Consider the following 19,705-nt stretch of genomic DNA (forward strand, 5'->3'; position numbering starts at 1 on the left):
TTTTAATCTTTGTAGCCTGTTCTATTATGCCGATGAGCAATGCCCAAAAATATAGGAAGTCCTTTAAAAATTAAGCTGAAGAAACCCAGAGATGTGAAAGGTGGTCCAGAAGAGCAGTGTTCATGTGCTTGTGCTGATACAGTAGAGAACCATTGAACAGTGTATAAACATCCTTGCTTTAAAGGCCTGATTTTGTATTTTCCACTAATGAAAATGGAAACTCCGTGTCTCTTCTCCATTTCCATTGAACTAAGTACCTCTTGTTTTAATACACCAAGTGTGTGCTCTCTAGGTGTGTAGTAAGGGTGGAAAGTGTGCTCTTGTGCAGTGTGCTAGAACAAAGTTCTACGCTTCCAGACTGACAAGTGGGCACCAGAAGGACAAGCTGTACCTTCCTTGCGCTGTGAAAACATTGTTAGTTTAGTCACTACACATAGTCTTTAGGTAGAAAATTTGATTTTTGTAGGGGCTGGAAATAAAGAGAATGATAATAATAAAAATGGGTAGTGTACATAATTTTTATTAGTCAAAGACAATTTTATTGGGTTGATTGGATTCTCAGGTACTTAAGAAGTTGAACGTTCATTAACATTTTCATAAAGGTCAGCAAATATTTGTGGCAATATTAATGAGTAGATAGTGTCCTGTCCCCAAATGAGGAGGATAGATTGCAATGCAGCGAGGAATCATTGTTTCTTGGTGATTTTCCTCAGTGTTGGAGTGCTGTAAATAAAAGTGGGGGCTTTATTTAGTATTTGATTTGATTTCTTTGGGCTCCAGATGGGAAAATTGTGTAATTGGAATAACCTTTATGCTGGAGAATGACTCCTGTTTAAAAAAAAAAAAAAAAGAAAAAACCATGATGGCATAACCCACAAAACCAAAACAAGATGCACTATTTATGAATTTGAAACAGTTGCACTTTTCATTTCCTGAGATAATGTGAAGGCATTAAGTTTTTCTGTAAAAATGCCATTAAGCAGGAGTTCAATACATTGATTTATAACTGACTTTTTATTTTTTTTGCTGTAACACAGAGGTGAAGAATTTTAGAAGAAACAAGATGCGAAGTAATTTTAATTTTATTTTATCTTCTCCAGTCATCTCAACTAGAACTCCACCTCCACCTTCACCATTGCCATTTCCAGCACAAGCTATTCTCCCTCCTGCCCCATCTAGCTACTTCTCTCATCCAACGATCAGATATCCTCCCCACCTGAATCCTCAGGATACTCTGAAGAACTATGTACCTTCTTACGACCCGTCCAGCCCGCAGACCAGCCAGGTACTGTAAAATTATGTCAATAACTCCAAAACCAGTCCTGTGAGGAATATGTGTCTTCCAAGGCATCTAGACTGGTGCCTAGCCAGTTCGGGTGTTAGAGAAATCTGGAGCTGCTATATAAGTGATATAACTTATCCTGTTCATCGTGATTGAATAGAGGGCGCAGGTTAATCATATTTACTTGTTTTCCTCTGTCAAGTGTAAGAAAAATACTCTACTGAAAGCCTTGCCAGCAGCAACAGGGCAGGTCCTGGTCCTGCACTCCTCCTGCAGGCTGGGCCACCAGAGGCAAAGCTCCACTACAAGGAGTGTGATGGTACATACCCATGTCCAAGTACCCGCGTGGACATATGGGTATATTTATAGCCTGGCAATGAAAGTAAACTCTTGCAAGTTAGGACTTACCCTGTTCCATAGGCGCTGATATTTCTTTGCATAGTGAGCACAACACTTATAGGCACTGATATTTCTTTGCAGGCACTGATATTTCTTTGCATTGTGAGACATACAAATTCTTTTTTCTTCCCTTTCTAGAGAACATGCTGTAGCAGATGCATTCCTGGCAACTGCACAGGTTCAAAGTTGTGTCTGCTATTGGAAATTGACATGTTTTTCATTAGTAAAGTCATTTGTGAAGGTCTGTGTGCAAAACTGCTTTCCATGATAGCATCAGCACGCACAGTTACCATGTGATTTGCACTACAGGATAAACTGCAGTTGAGACTTGGTCTGTCAATACCTGGAGTATGTCCAATGTCAGTGTAATGTAATCTTTGCTGCTAAGGCTGTTTGTTTTTTTGATGCCTTTCCCGAAAGGCTCTTGTGGGGCCGTGTTGCTAGTGCTTTAGCATGTTTTTTTGGAAGAGCCTTGTGTATGTAAACTGGAGACAGGTTTTCTTTCTACTAAGAGTTAGGTTCCTTTGGAAGGACTTTCTTAGCAGGGATGAAGGGGTTGCTATGACAGTATTTTGTTTTGGGCTAAGGTTGGTTTTTTTTCACCAATAATGACAGACCTTGCAGCATTCATTTTGGTTATAGCAGCATTGGAACTTGAGACTGAATCAAAATTTCTCAGTTCAAAAACAGATATGTACCCTTTGGACTGTGAAGACTGTTCATGGTGGCTATTGACCCCAAGGGCTAATTTCCTGGTCCCAGTTGTGTGACTTCCTATATATTTAATTAACAAAAAAAAAAGGAAAAAAAGGTGGGCCCATAAAATCAAAATTTACTTTGAAGAAATTCTGACTATGTGGGTTTTGCTTGTTACAGTATTACTGCAAATTAAACAAAAAACTGCACGCAGTGTATGTTGACTTCAGAATACAAATTGCTATCTGCACATGGATTAAAATTCTTTCAATCCTGTATAGCATTTTTTCTGAAACTCAGCTGGGAATGTTGCATGCAGGACCTGATTTTAATTTGTGTAAAATTTCCATGAATAACAAAGTCTAATTTAGACACCCATTAAAAGTCCTTAGCTTTAATTCAGTGCAGAAAATCTCAGAGTTCTGTTGGATTTTTTTTTTTTAACTGATGTCTTAATTAGGCACTATTAAGGGAAAAATTATGCAAATTAAATCAGGCCCTTACTGTTATGCATTTCTTTAATTATTCAGTGCTTGTTTTACTTACATTTTGATTTCTTATATATGTTAAAAGAGCAGATTAGGTGATAATCTCTCTGGATTGTTCCACATCCTACTTCGGATCATTACCGAAAAAAACTACATCTAAATGAAGTATCTGACTTTCTTTCAGTTGAAAAATGTGCTGTCTTATGATTTTAACATTGGAGAGTATATTAATTGAGCAGGAGTTATGCTTTCAACTTTTTGCCCAACTCTTTTCCCTTACCTCTGGTTGAAAAATAATCTTTTGACCTTATAGATTAAATTTTAGTCTGATGATTTTTTACAGAGTAGTAGCAAACTGAGAAGACTTCATATTTTTGTATATTCCAAAGGGAATAACAGATTTAACTAGCCCAAGTTAACTACTTTCATCACTTTTCATAACCTTTTATAGGGTAATATTTTTCATTTCATTTGAGATTTGGTTTAGTTCCTGACAAGAGGAGATAGAGTAAATGACACAAAATATTCAGTTTCAGTCATCTGCATCATATATTTACCATAATTTATTATCATTAATCACTATTATCAGTGAGATATTTTAAAAATTTAATTCTTTGAAGTTCATCTCTTAGATTTACTGTAAGTTTGAGCAGTTGCATGCCTAGTCAAAATATCACTAAATAAAATAGTTAAAGTTTGACTGTATGAAAAGTAAAACAGCAGGATAAATTTTTTGCTTAGGAAAAGAAGAAGCAACTGTCTGTGAAGTTTCAGTGACAAAAGGGAATTGTTCTGATACAATAGGGTGCTTTGAGCCAAACCATTTATTCTTTTCTAAATAAAACATGAATTTTTATTCAAACAAATTTAATTATTATAAAATTCAAAACTGCATCTGTAGGAATACCACATTAAATTTAATTATACTTTCCCACCTCAAAACATACTCATTTGGATTTCAAAAGGAGAACTATGATGATAGTTTTAATTTAGCTGGAGAAATAGAAAGGATGGATACCCTGACAGCATTTACCTAAAATGAACTGTTCCTCCTGAACATCTTTCAGTAATACACTAATTTAGACTGTTACGACAAGCAACTGAGATGCCTTGTACTCCCCAAAGCAATTTTGAGATTAATTACATTACTGCTGCACTGATTATAGGGAGACAGTCATGCTATTCAATGGAATACTTTAAGTAAAATTAGTTCAAGGATATAGAGATCTCATAGGTTCCCATTATGGGAAGCACTGAGCAATTTTCTTGACATAATGTTAAATAGTCCAAATTATGTGTGATGAACAGTCAGGAAGTTCAAACAGGCCCTTTGGCTGCAGTGAAAAATGGTTCAACAATGGATGATCCTAAACAAAAGGGAGCTGTTGCTGCCAGTTTCATGAATATCTGCTTTTCATCCCCTGCCCAATATGGAGAATAAACAAACAAATGTACTGAACAGAAATAGATATTGTTAGATATAGAGCTGGACTTGTCTCAAGCTAGTAGTCTGGTAAGTTCCCAGGGTTTTGAGAACTGTTGTACTTTCCACTGATTTAGAATTTCTGCTAAGCCCTTTCTAGTATATTTATTTCAATGCTTTTCTTCTTAGCTAGGTACTCATGTTACTGGTTGAGATTTTATGTGTGAGGATGTATCTGTGTTATGATGGGGTACAGGTGTCCCTGACTGCTACTGATTATTTAATGCAAGTTTCATCAAAAACTAATCGATTGATATGTGTCTAATCCTCCTATGGGGTTTATCCACGTAGAGTGAGGTTTTCAAAGCTACCACAAATTTCCAGCATGTATTTCCTTTTAGAATGATTTCAGATGGGTGAATCTTTTAATCTTAGAAAATATCACCTCCTCTGTATCTGTGTACACAAGTACAGATGCACACACGCACACAAATATGCACGCACATGAAATCCATTATTACTCAGGAGTGTAGGAATCATATACAGTGTCAAAATAAGATATCCAATGAGCCTGAAAAAATAGTCAAGCACAACATCACTTGTGTGGCTAAAATCAAAGCCAAAACCTCCAAACATAATTCACAGTTGAGTTAAATGAAATAATTTCCTGATGAAGGTGTAGCGAATCTCAGAAAAAGGATCCACAAGTGTGATAAAGAAATGCAGTAAAGCAAACAGTTGAGGTGAATCCTGCTGAGGAACATCCTGGTATCAGTAAGAATTATCTTTTTTTCTGACTGAACCAAACAAACAGAAGCAAACAATCTTCCAAGCTTTTTGAGTATGTTATTATGAAGGGCACAGTTTTTCTGTAACCTTAGCTCAAATGTTGTGATAATTATGATGAAATATGCTATTTTCATGATAGGGTAAAACTAAGTGAAGTTGATGGGAGTTAAGTATTGGACTGTTTTCTTCTTACAAAAAATGGCTTACATGTGTTATTCACTACAGGCTGAGTGAACTGCTGCATATTTTCAGTATATGTGACTGCATATTTGCCTAAAATTCCTGTGTCTGATAAAACATACTTTATTGCAGAATGGGTTAGTTTGCAGCTTTGTCTTTTCATTGCTTTTATCTTTGTCTGAAGACAGAAATATCTGTAGTGCTTGAGAATATTTGTTTCCCGAAGCTGATGAGGCCACTTATTTTCCTCCTGTAGTGGATTGGGATATTGAAAGTTTTGTTCAATGAAAGGAACGTTCTTCAGGGATGCTAGGCAGATACTTTGTCTTAAATTCTTCAATACAATAACTACAGTCATTTGGTATTGATGAAGGGATCTTGAAGGGATCTTCTTTGGGCTGGTCAAAGTGTTTCCTCTTGATTCTTGGGAGAATACTAGCAGAGTAAGCCAAAACATGCAAAATTGTGTGCATGTGGTTTCTTTGGTATAGCTAGGACCTCTTTTATTTGTTGATGTTTAATAATTTTCAGCTTCTTGAGCAAGTCTTTCCTTGTAATTTTTAAGAATTATTGAAGATTAAATAAGGCAAGGTGCAGTTTTTAATTGCGATTGGGAGGCAAAGATTGAGTCCTAGCTTAACACTATCTACTGACAAGCTGTTTTAAGATTTAATAGCAGTTGTAAATTATTATCTTGTATTTAATCTGCTCTAAATGAATGAATTTGTAATATAAACATATATTTTGAACATTTGTCTACAAAGAATTCTTTCCCATGCTTCTGTCACCCAAACTTATCCAGGTAAAGTTTATCACAGGTAAAATTGTGATTCGGGATGTAGGACTCTAGACTGTCTTATGAGATCCATGTCTGAACATGGATTGCTGAAACTCTGAAGTTGCTCTCAGTTTCGGCAGCATTACATCAACATGAAAATTCATACGTCAGTTCACCAAATGAATGAGACTTAGGCCTTTCTAGATCAAAGTCGACACCTTGATTTCTTATGGAAAGCACAGTAGGGATGTTGTCAGCCAAGAACTGGCAGCAAGGTGTATTTCTCTAAAGCTAATTTTTCATGCAGGTAGCTGCATGTCATACGACATAAAGCTCTGGTGTGGTATTCGAGAGGTCTGTGTAAGATATGCTGTCACAATTAGTTACTCAGATTCTAAATAGGGAAGCTAGGGAGATTCATTCCGCTGAAAAGTGGTAATGGGCACTAAAAGAAGACAAAGTGCATTCCTGTTGCTACCTTGGTGTTCAATAGCAGAGAAAGGAAACCTGTGCAGCCTTGATTTATGAGAAGCAAATCCTTTACGGAACACACCATGTTCAAACTGCTGTACAGTATTTTCTACAGTCACACTGGTGGTACTCTAGTAATGCCATTTCCTTATGTTTAGCAGAGTCTAAGAAGCATCATTATTAGCCAGATGGGTAATGAATTGAGGATATGTGTGAAACTGGAGGACATTTTGTGAAACTGATTGCTGTACCATTTAGCTATGTCTGGTGGGAGAATAACATGGCCATTTGATTTTTAGAGGTGATAGAGCATTAGGGTGTCCTAGACAAAAAGGAGAGAGGGAAATTAGAAAAATGGAAGATATTTCTGATTTCTTTCAGTTGTAAATTTTCTAAAACATTCATCACTCTCCGTGGGCACTGTACAGCACAATGACCTGGGCTCAAAACCAGAACTTATCAGCTATGATCTCCAGGTTCAGAGGCGTGTCTAGTAAACAATTTTTAATGTAAGATATTTGGTATGGGAACAAAGGACTAAAATATCCAAAACTCTATCTCCTATACCTTCTTCAACAAAATTAATTCAATCAGCCTTCTCAAAACTACCCTGCTATAGGGTTTTATAGTAATATTGTTCGCCATAATACTGGAATTTCACCTTTACAAGCAAACAGAATTCTTGAGAGGAAATGGGTGAAATGGTATTTCCAAATGCATGATATCCAGTTTGACTAAACTGCATTCACTGGTTTATCACCTAGCTATAATATGACAACATTGTGAAACACAGAATTTCTATTAAAACCCTGGGTTTTGAGAAGCAAATATGTTATCCTCCAAGTGTAGTGGTTAGATGGAGTAATATAATGTTTTTTTAAGCCTTGAAACTTCTTTCTGAAACACCTAGCAGAGTATCATATGTAGCTATACCTAGGACATGCACAGATTAATATAATTTCTGGCCTTTGTTAATTATTTGTTTGAAGGTGATTTGTACTTAAGATTTCAAGGAAAATTGGATTATTTCATTTGGAATTGAGAAGTATAATTACAATTTTTTTTTTAAGTGTATATGTGAGCATCCAATATATTTTATAATTTAAGCAAGAAATAGTTCATGTAAATTTTTTAATAGATGTTTCAAATTTTTGTTGTGTTTGGTTAGGTCATCTGTAGATGTTAGTAGTCTCTATTTCATTATAGCATCAGAAATATTTTTTTGTAACACTGAAAGTAGTAGACTATATGAAAAAACACTCTCTTGAATTGTACCTGAATAACTAAGGTTAAATATGGTGTTATTTGGGAATGTATGTGAACAAAAGTCTGAAAGGAGATTGATTGAATACTGATTATAAATATGTTCAAAAATCCTACCAGGGAAAAGAGATACAATGAATCCTGACTTTAAGAAAGTCCATATTCATATCGGTTAGAGGTTTCTCTTCAGACTTCAGAGCTGAGGATTAAAATAAAATGTGCACAGTGCACACCATCAGATAACAACAGTCTCATATTCTGAGTTACGTTACAGCTGTGACAGCAAATGCAACTTGCCTTTGCCTTTGGGCACATAAATGAATTAAACTGTGGCAAACCAAGATGGTGGAATTAAAAAAGATCAAAATTATAACAGATCTGAAGATAAGTTAGCGTTCAATCCAAGAGCAGAAAAATATATGCCTGCATAAATAAGGGCTAACATTCCCAGACCTTCATTATGTTTACTTCTTTTCCTCACAAATTTTCCAATGCACAGGTTGTTTATCTAACACAGCTGCCTCTATGGAATTTGCTTGAGGTTTATGCCTCAGGCATCGCCTCTGTGAATCCACCATATAGACATATTGATGCCCTATTTGATGGTAACAGCTGATTCTTCACCTGCAATGCATTTGTCTGTAAGAATCTCTTGAAGAAAACTGGAACTAGAATATTGAATTTGTTTTGTATAAGGAAAAATTAATTTGAGTTAAATGAAGTACTGTAAGTATTTGTAAGTACTTTTCATTCAAGTGGATAGTGTCCAAATAGATATGTAGTTTCCATGCTAAAATATTGTTTGATATAACTATAAAGGACAAAAGGGGAACAGGTCACAGAAATTCTTTCTAGCTGTCAGTTTTCAACAAGATTATGAAGGAGCTGTTTCTGACAAAAGGGTTTCCCTTTTTGGACTGAAAACTTAAAGCAGCTTGGAGGACTTGAGACACTTGAGAGAGCCGATGTTCATGAGCTTATACTGCTATCATTTTAATTTTGTGTTTCCAAAGATAACCATGGAAGTGAGAACTGACTATAAACTGATGCAGCACTATCTGCACCAATCTGAAGACAGTCCAAAGCAATAACTCTAAGGCAATTACATGATCTGTTTTTTTAGGAGTACTTTTGCAATCTTACACTGCAAACTAGTTATGATAACTTAAATATTAGTTTGGTTAATTGCTCCACTCTTGTTCACTGCATGCAAGAAAAACAAATATGGATATTTTTTGCAGGCTTCTTATGATAGATGTCACTCTAGTAGAATTTGTGAGAGTATAAGACTACCATTCATAAACTCTGTTTTCAAAAGTAGCACACTTACAAAAAAACACTGAAGTTTAAAGCAAATTTCAAGTGTACCATTTCCTGTGAAAATCTTTGTCAAAAGGAGGACCTTGGTTTACATCTCAAAGACAGCTCAACTGTTGAAGAAGAATTGTATTTGTAAACTTCACACCAGGTATGTGCTTACCTACAATTAGATTTGAAATCTAATGTGCAGAGTGTGAAGTCTTGGAATATAAGAATTAAACTTACTAAAGTAACAAGTTTTCACTGTTTTTTACCTCAGAGGTTTCTTTTCTGTGAATAGAAGACCTCAGTGTCATTGTAATGCATCTGCACTCTCTTTTACATGTGAGACAGATATAGAAATTCCACTTAGGAGGAAATTCAGGGAATTAAAAAAGAAAAAGAAATGGAAGCACTTGGTGTGGGGGATCACAAACTGCATGTACTGAAATCACTGGTAAATCCTCTATGGCTGTCAAAAAGCGCAGGATTTCACCCTCTATTTGGATGGAGTGGGGTGATGTACTGCACTGCCATTATGTTATCACACAGGGAAGAATTTGGTTTAGAAGAAAATGGGGTATAGTATAATCTTTTTCTTAATCTTTGTCGGAACAAGGAGTGTGTTTGCTCATTTGGGCCATATGGATAAGGACAAAGCTGAGGTCCATGTGAGCCACTGGATCCCTGGCTGGGATGACTACAGTACAATATAAGGAGATACATTTCTGTAAATCATCATGGTCTCCTGTGATCTTCAAATTTATTTTAATTTATTCTAATTTATTCTTGTCTGTCTTTGGAGACAGCTGCTTTTGTAAGCTGATTATACTGTCTGTTTAAATCCATACACTTCACAGATTCTTCTTTCTTAGTTTTGATAAAAGTTGATCATTTTGGTAAGAGATTCTCAGCTACTTTTGTGATGTTAGCATACCACATAACCTAAGGCTTCTGAGGCAGCCTTGTGGTTGCAGGTCATAAACTCTACCTACAAGCTACCAGATGCAGCTGAGAGGTGGTACTCCCTCCAGCAGGCTCTGTGGACAGCTGGGCTCCCAGGACAGGAGAAGAGGCTTGCATCTGCAGCAGATTCCCTAGAAGCATAGTGAAAATCCAGTCCAACTTAGTGAGCATGTCTTCCTGACGAGAGTTGTGTCTAGAGAGCGACTTTTTCTCATTAGGAGGGGTAGTTTGCCACTCATAATTAGTGCGGTTTTCTACTGTTATTTTTCATTGTAAGGCTTGTGATTTTAGAGAGGGAAGTTAGTCAGCTAACTGCTCTATGTTCCTATGGATACCATATTGGTTTCCATTTGCACTTGTATTTTCTAGTGTTCTCTGCTAATTTAGCTTTAGATGTCCTAAACAAGATTCTCCCTTGGGTGCATTTGCAAAGTTTAGTGAATCATACTGCCAGGAAGTTTCTTGTGCTATTAATTTTAAATTTCCTCCTTCTCAATTTTATTCCATTACCCCAAGTATGCATTTCCTGTATTTTCCAAATAATTCTTTCCTCTTCTGTGTGTTTATACTTCTCACATACTTGTGGTAATTGTGTCAGTCCAGTTATTATTTCATTACCATAGTCATGCTTACCTCCTTTAACCTTTCCTTGAATCAGTTGAATTATGTCCTTTATCAGTGCACGTCTTTAGGTTATCTTAATTTGACATGATGCTTCTGATTAACAGATTCCAAGTATTTCATGTTTGTATGACTCTTTTAAGATACTTGTGACTCATAGAGCACACAATCAGTTTAAGACAGAAGTTATCAGCTGCTGTTGTAAAAACCATTTACTATGTGCTAGATTTTATTGCAATTTATTTACCCTTGGAGTACTTGCAGTCATGCAGAATGTCTAAGGTATGTTTAAGCACTGGATAAACATATATTTACCAGTCAACATTGCCATATTTAGATGTGCCTACATGTAGAAAGTACCATATTACCTTGATGACCTGTACCTGCCATAGGGTCATATGCAGACAGCCTCTTGTATCTATGAAAGAAGTGTCTATTTATTATGCTCTTGACTTGCAAAGTTCCCATGATTAAACACTTCTGTGTTTTTAGTAGGTGGCTTTTTGCTAGATGTTATAATGTGTACATGATAGTGCATCATATCCAAACCCTCTACCCTATTCCCTGATTGTGAATCATTAGTTAGCTTTCCAGTGTGAGAAATCTCTGTGGACAGCTGTGGTCAAGTCTTGGTTATCCTCCAAGTCAGAGTGGTATGGCATGTGAATACAGAGGTTTTACATCAATTGTTTGCTCTTAATACTTCATACATTACGGCCTGTGCCTGGTCAGTTTACTCCTGCTGTCATGGGATTTTGGTTCACAGACACTGCATGAGCAGCAAAAATATTTTGAAACAATCTGATGCATGTGCACCCGGGTAGGAAGAATGCGGAAGACTGCTTACCAAAAAGTACTGCTACCTAAGCATCCAAAAAGTACTACCTATCTGAAAAGGGACCTGTCTGGTGAAAATATCACATGGAAATACAAAGCCTATTTAGAGCAGCACATTCAAAAACACAGGTGCTATGATGATGGGCAATTCTGGAAATCCCTAAGATAGGTAGGCTCCTTAAACACAACATGTATGTTTCACAAGGCATTCTTTTGGTTTTGTTTTGTAGCCTAACAGCAGTGGTCAAGTAGTAGGGAAAGTGCCTGGCCATTTTACTCCAGTTTTGGCACCCTCTCCCCATCACAGTGCGGTGCGACCTGTGACCCTGACCATGACAGATACTAAACCCATCACTACATCCACTGAAGGTGAGGCATCTTCACCTACAGCAACCAGTAAGTATTTCTTTAGGAAACAAAAAATGTCCATCAAAGATTTGAAATAATTTCAAATTGAGGCCAGAAAAAGGCGCCTTTTCCTACTATTTGACCAAGTGAGCGCTCATCATTTTACATGGAGAGCAAACATGGTCTGACTGCAAAGCTTTTCCTCTCAAAATTTCAACCAATGGATAATGTTTCACAAACCAAAGTTTGTGACATGACAAGCAAAATGAAAATGAAAAGCCTGCATATTTGACCACTATTCAAGGAAAAGAAAATGTGTTTTTTCATCTGAGGTGGACATTGTTAAGACATTGAGAAGCACACCCAGACAGTAAGGTTTTACAATGACCCACAGATGGAATTCCAAACAGGGACTGGATAATTTGCTCCTCAATGAACTTTCCTACAGAAATCAAACCTTGTTAAAACACATACTGAATCGGAGCTATGATAATTGCATGTTAATATAGGTTGTGTCATTTTTAGCAAAAACAACTGTTGTGGCAAAAGAAAATTTTCATTCCTTGTAATTTCTACAAGGGATGGTAGATCCACTGTATGTGCTTGTTGTTTTTTAAAATAGAAAGTAAAAAACTCTAACTTCAATGTTTTAATCTCTTTACTACATATAGGATCATGTTATTTGTCCTATTATCTTCAATGGAATTGCAGAAATACAGGCAAATATCTAATTTCAAATTAGATATTAGATATTAGATCAAATATCAAATTTCTAATTTCTTTCCTTCAGAATATTCATAATAAGTGGTGCAGAATGCTGCTTTTTAACTGAATTTCTGTTCTGAATTTCTGTTGTCCTTGAACTTTTATTTGGATTTGAGATAGCCGTGTTACCAGCATTTAACAGAGTAGTGAAGATTTTTAGGAGACAGTTCCAGATTCTTGGAAAAAAATCTTAACAGTCTTTAAAAGTATTAGTCTCTTTAGGATTTGTAACATTTAAATTACTTGTTCTAGACCTATTTAATATTTGAACTTCAAATACACTCCCTAACTATTGGTCTGCCATTAATGGAGACCATAAACTATCCTTTTCAGGTGTTATACCTCTTTAAAACTTTTCATTAGCATCTGAGGAAGACGTGAGACTCAAAGGCATAAGATGTAAAAGAGAAAACTGTTTTAAGCATTTATCAAAAAAAGATAGTAACTTTTGGAGAATATACTGCTGAAGTATAAATATATATATATATATATATATATATATGGAAGTATTTTATTTACTCTTTCAGTATACTAGTTTTGTTAAGAGGTCTTAAGTATAATAGTTTTGCTAGGGGTATGTCTGTAGCTTCACTGGTGATTTGTGGTACAGATTTTGGACCTTTTAAGAAAAGTTAATTTTAGCAGCAAAATAGAAGCTGTTGCTCTAAACATTTGCACCAGAACAGAAAACTGAGAAAACGAAATTCTTTTACAGTTTCAAGTATTTGTGGTTTCATTCTACTTTGACATGATTGTACTTGGCCTACATATCTCTCTTAGATGAGGACAGGGTTTCTGATAAAAGTGGCAAAAAGAACACAGTAAATGCCAGAACTCTTTAGGGATGTTTTCTGGTTATATGACCTTAATCACCATTATAGGAAAGCGTACCTAATCTGTACATTGTTCTACTACCAAGTGAACTATTTAGATCATATTTTCCAATCAAATAAGCACCCAGTTTCTTGTGCAACTCATGGGAACCTGAGTAGCTGATTCCCGCGGAACCTTTAGAACACCTTGGCTTAGATACATAAAATAAGGCTTTCTCCATGCTTCCATATTAGTTTACAAGTAAATTCTTACCACTACAGCACATAAATAATAATAGGAAAAATCCCTATGTGCAAGTTTTTTTTCAATGTGGCTGTACTGCCTACAAGATAGGTATAGCACCTCACCTGCTCAGGTGTGTTATGATTCTCAGAAAACTATCTCCTTGATTTAGGCTTTTGACACTGGGTTGAAAATTGTAAGAGCATAAAAAAATGAAGAAATATAGCTTGTTTATGAAGAAAATAGCAATAAAAATGAGGGATTGTGTCCTTTTGATATATAAATTATATATGAATGCATATAAACTGTATAATCAGTCAAACTGTATTATCAGTCATAATAGGTCCACCGCACAGATTACTGATGTTAACCTAATGGGAAAATCAACACTTAGCATGATTTATACATTGTTTTACTTTTATTTGCAGTAATTGACTGTTTGATTGGTCCAAAATACATATATTTATATATTTATATAACTTGGACAAAAAATTATCATTATTATTCAGTGTGATGGAAATAAATTGACAAATGATTTGCACTGCTTTTCATTCTGAAGTGCAATAGCAGAATTTTTATTAATGAGAAAGAACATCATGCTTTACAAATAATATTTGTGGAACCCTGTGGCCTCCATTGTAATTTCCTTCTAATAATTGGTTAATTCTTATTATAGTTTTTCAGTAAAGCTTATTTATTGTATATAGAATTTTTAATTTCTTAAAAAATGAATACATTTTCTTGTTTTTTTTCCCATGTGAACTTAATATTAGCAGGCCAGTTTAGTAAGTACTCTCATCTAGCTTCTCACTGGCATGCTTGTATATGTCTGTCCAGTTTTAGTAGTTTTGCTACCAAGTCTTTGCTAGTTTTCCAGCAAATTTCCAGGCTCTGATGCTACAGATTGCAGTGTGGACGTCTCCACACTGGTAAGTTGAGTAAGACCAGCTAACTAATTTGATAATGACTTTTAGGAATTACTGGGAGAGACCAGAGAGGAATTTGTCCTACAGGTGGGGGATCCATTCCCTGTAGCTAATCCTAGCTCCACTTGACATTCCCTTTCTCCTCAGAAATGGATTTCTTCAATCTTCTGAAGCAGGTAGAGAGAGAATTGTTTTAGTCACTCCCCTCAGAAAATATTGTTTTCTGATGTATGGTGGAGTTGAATGTTTTCTGTTATATTGCACAGTAAGAATTAGCTCCCTTCTTAGGAAAATATAAATCAGATTATATCCCATTACTGCAAAAATTCATTTAATGCCACATAAGCAAACCAAACTTTTTGTTCTAATTTATGTTTTACTTTTACAGTGGTTTGGTACTTTCTTGTTAAAAACAGGGCCTTTACAGAAATAAAAATACCATGATCGGGAATATTTTCTGTCAGCATTGCAATTTCAGTGACTTCACTGTTGCTTTAGATTGGTATAATAGAAATTAAAAGTGTGATTAGTTCAAATAAATAAATTAGGAAATAAGTTGAAAAAAAATTAATCAAAGGAACTACTATTGTCAAGAGACATCATTGTGATTTACACATGCAGCTTCCATTGAAGTTTATAGGAATTTACACATGCCTTTCCAAATTTGGTCTAATATTTCTTTTGCTTTCTCTTAAAGAAAAGCCAAAGACACTTCCTATATATTGCAAAATCATAACTCTGGATCTCTCATATTTGTACTGTACCTGCACGAGGTAATAGATATGATAGGTTGGTATTTTTATCAATATGTTTTGTTCTTCCTTAATCAGCCTATACAGCCTCAGGCACATCCCAAGCCAATCGATATGTGGGACTAAGCCCAAGAGACCCATCCTTCCTACACCAGCAACAGGTGGGCAAGTTTCACATAGGTGTAATGATGTAGAGAAGCTTTTGTGGTATTACCTTCCTATGTGCTGCCACGGGTATCTTGGATTAGACTGAAATCTTGAGGTTTTCAGCATTTGTCATGTGAAAATGATGTTTGTTCAAAACAAATTGAATGCTTTAAGAAATATCAGTTCAGCCTATTCTTTCTTTCTTAGATTGGTCCCATCTTAAGGAACTCCTGATATGTTTCTTTCAATATTTTATTTTTCAGGTGTTCATACATTTAATCTTTAATAGGATTTTAGGAAGTAGAATGAGGTGTTTAAGAAACAAATACTAATTTCAAAATCAGTTTATAAAAATAAGCAAAACTTTCAAAGCAAAAAATACAGTTTATTATTTTCAAGTTTTGTTTCCATTTCCTCCAGATGTTTAACACATTTCTTCATTTTACTTTTAGAAGATCAGTTGTAAAACCAAATTCTCAAGGCAGCGCATTATCATTTCTAGCGTAATAGGTTTAAATTGGTCTGCTGATTTCAAATGTGACAAAACCACATTTTTATTCTAGTTTCTTACATCATTTATATTTCAAGTAGCATTTTAAATTTCACATCTCATTAATGCTGCAAATTTAATGCAAATGAAGTGTTTACCCAAACTGTGAAAATATAGAGCTGAGGTTAATGATGGCATACAAATAAATTAGCTGCAGTCAGTAGCAAGGCCATGCACATACAGAAATGGTACATTTCAAAAATAAATTCAGACCCTTTAGTATTTTAATGTACTTTATGATGTGTGTTTGTGTTCCTCTTAGATGTTAACAGTATAGGACTTTGAAGTTCACAGCAATAGAAATGTTACAAGGAGAAAAGCTGAATGTGGCAATAAGAAGAGGGTGTTAAGTAGGCTTGGTATTTGTCATACTGTATTTTTTTCTCAGACTTGTGTTACTGTCAGCAGTTTATATGCATTTCTGTTTCATTTTTCAGTAAAACCTACCTGTTCTACATTGTTAAGATATAGCTGACCCTTGCTTCAGCTGAAACTCCCTATCCATACCCACTCACAGGGCAAGGAGGCAGTATGTCCATTTTAAAGGTCACCACATGCAGAGTTCAGAGAAAATCATAAAGATGATAATTTATTCAAAATAGCTGATGCGTTGCCAACTATTTTTTTAAATAGTAAGACTTAAATTCAAACATCTATACACTTTATTATGAAACTATGTAGTGACTATTAGTGGCTCTTCTAGCCATTAATTTCTCAAAAACTTTTCTGCCATATTGTTTTGTTAGATTTTTTTTAACCTCCCAAAGATTTTTTATTATGAAATATGTTGTAATTACTATGAAATAGTTTTTTTCAAGATACACAACATATGACTATTGTTTTTTAAAGCACACACAACACCTCTCTTTTTTATGCAGAGTGAATGTAATTTGTAGAGTTCTTGTGAAGTTTTATACAGTGTTCTTTGAAATATCTCTGTCATCCTGTTAATTTAGGGATGTGTAATATGTTTTTTTCCCCTTTGTAGTTCTGGACACAATTCTTTCTGCAGGCTGCTCCTGATTAGGCCAACTCCTCGTTCCAAGCTCATTGAAAGACTTAACTTCTCATCACATGCCAGAAAAAGTAGTAGAAGCATTTTTAATTTTGTCCTGGCTGAACTTGACATATATATTGCTGATGTTTGGCATCTTCTATTTATTTTTGTCTTTGTGTAGATCAAAATAGATTTCAAAATTTCAGCAGTGTCCTTGGAACATCAAAGTGAGGGGGATCTCATAGGTCTTTGGTACTGACATGTGTTGTGTCTGATACTCCCTTCCATGGAAAACATGTGGCCAAATGGCTTAAAGGGAATGGGAAACTAAGCTAAATCTCATATTCACTTCAGAAGCAGAAAAATTATTTAATACTACTGTGTTAAACCAATGTTCCCCTTTTTAAAGTGTATTGATTCATGGTCTCATTATATTAATCCAAGAGCATCAATTGGTGACCAATGAGCCATGTAATATATTTAAAAATATCAGTGTTTTATTGTCTTTGTGCTTAACTCACTATTCTCTTCTAACATATGCAATGGACATGTCTCTGTTTGCCTGAGTGTGTTTGTGTGTATGAATGCCTACAGATGCGTAGAAAATTAAGGACTAGTATGCCCAGCTGAAACTATCTGAAAGAACAGAATACTTGAAGTTTTTCAGATGGATAAATATGGATATCTAAGTATTTATAGGCATGTTTCTAATGAATTAGTTACCTTCACTAGTTACCTTCATTAGTTACCTTCATCTCCAATTCTAGAGATGACACATGTGTCTGTGTGTGTGTAGAAAGTAACGTAGAGCATTGAGATTGTCTAAACAACTTCAATAGAGCAAAGGTTATCCTTTGGTAAGGCACAAATGGGATTGATTTACTATGTCCTTTCATTACTTTACAACAATTCAAAAGAGACCAGTCTTCTTGTGGCATATTTTAAATGCATTTGCTTTAAAGCAACCCATGATGAATGAAAAGAAAAATCAAGGGGTACGTGAAATAAGGTGATTAATCATTTTGTATTAGTGGAGAGAAATTTTCAATTAGAAAGCCATTGGTTTTAGTTCCAGAGAAATCTTTTAAACATTCCTCCCTGTAATGCACAGTGACCCCTCAAGAATAAATATTGTCACTAGTACCTTTTTTACTTCATTGGAGGAGTCTTTATGAAGATTTATTTTCTCTGGTTATGAGGAATATTAGCAAGTACCCACGAGTAGGTTTTTTTGCTGTTAAAAAGAGCCATTATGTAGCCCATTTAAGTTACAGTAACCACAATGAATTAGAAAGTTACACGTGTATTTTGTAACACACACTCACACGGAGTCCGGACAAAGTGATAGCTTCCTAGAAGTTCCAGTAAAACATGTACAGCAAAGCAACCCTAAATACTCACATTTAGATAGGAAGCACTGAAAAAAACTTTGAAAGACAATACCTAATAGGGCCTGTGAGAGAATTTTTTGGCTTTTACTGATGTGGATACTGTAAAATTGTGATGTTATATGCATTACTTAGCCTGTAACATTGATATTTAGAAAGACTAGATTGTAATGGGGAATGATAACTATGCAGTCCACTTTCTGATACACTAGCTGGTGGATCTCCCCATTACTTGCCTTGAAATGCCATCTATTTCTATGCTGTGGCATAAATAGTTACAAAAAATAACATCTTGCTTCAGAGGAATTTGGAGAATCATATATATCTTTGCACTTACTTGTAAAAAAATTCATATCATACCTCCTCTGTCTATTAGAAATTAGTGATGACCACTTGTTTTTTCTTTTTTTGATTCAGTATCAGCTTCTGAGACTTGTTAAGTGTTGATAACATAACTGCAGGAAGAACACCACGGGAGAGGGCAAGGGACATGATAAGAGCTAGTACCTGCATGAGAAAATTTTTCTTGATTTTATTGTTGGTCATTGGTGGAAGTATTTTCTGAAGCCAAATCTAATGCTCACTGTTATTTATCTCTGCTGAGAGACATCCTAGCTAAATTAAATAAAATAAAAGAGAGGTGGGTAATCTTTGCAGTTATATGGGTGCACCTTCATGCTCCTCCTCCCTATTAATTTGCATTTATTGAAGATTTCTAAGCCTAGACTAGAGGAAAAAAACAACAAACAAACAAACTGAGGAAAGTCAGTCAAATTCTGCCCTCTGTAAGTGGACACAACTCCTTGCCAGATTCTAGTTGTGCCTGCATTCCTTTGTCTAAGTAACTTTAATGGCCAGATCATTAGTTCAGTAACAAAGTCCTAATGATCAGGATCCTCACAGTTATGTGATGACATTTAGCCTCCTTGTGTCATGGTTCTCCAACTTCATGGATTTATTATGGTATTGAAATGACAAACACTTAGAGTCAGGTAATGTTGTTTCTGGCAATAATGCTAGAAGGTTGCCAGAAATACTAGTAATATACTTTCCCTGTGTAAATAGTTTAAAAAGATGGATGGATGGATGGATGGATGGATGGATGGATGGATGGATGGATGGATGGATGGATGGATGAATGGATGGATGGATGAATGGATGAATGGATGGATGGATGGATGAATGGATGGATAGATGGATGGATAGACACTTGTATTTATTGCAAGTGCAGATGAATAATACCACAAAAAAATAAGGTTTCTGTTGGAATGAATGAAATAACTG

The 19,705-nt window shown here is 35.3% G+C and overlaps 1 protein-coding gene across 10 annotated transcripts in view; it reads left to right on the forward strand.

Annotated features, from left to right (window-relative positions):
• NFIB (nuclear factor I B) overlaps positions 1–19,705 on the forward strand; it is a 170,712-nt gene that overhangs the window by 128,989 nt on the left and 22,018 nt on the right. For 3 of the 10 annotated variants that reach the window (XM_071424980.1, XM_071424986.1, XM_071424983.1), the window contains exons 8-10: positions 1,038–1,285; positions 11,723–11,888; positions 15,418–15,500. In XM_071424980.1, coding sequence (XP_071281081.1) covers positions 1,038–1,285; positions 11,723–11,888; positions 15,418–15,500 — 497 coding nt within the window. The remainder of the gene's footprint in view (positions 1–1,037; positions 1,286–11,722; positions 11,889–15,417; positions 15,501–19,705) is intronic. The other 7 variants (XM_071424982.1, XM_071424987.1, XM_071424988.1 and 4 more) reach the window with 5 other exon arrangements.

This window comes from Agelaius tricolor, unplaced genomic scaffold (assembly GCF_023055355.1).
Source record: "Agelaius tricolor isolate 1412-34295 unplaced genomic scaffold, bAgeTri1.0.p SCAF_4, whole genome shotgun sequence".
In the NCBI taxonomy this organism is placed as follows: domain Eukaryota; kingdom Metazoa; phylum Chordata; class Aves; order Passeriformes; family Icteridae; genus Agelaius; species Agelaius tricolor.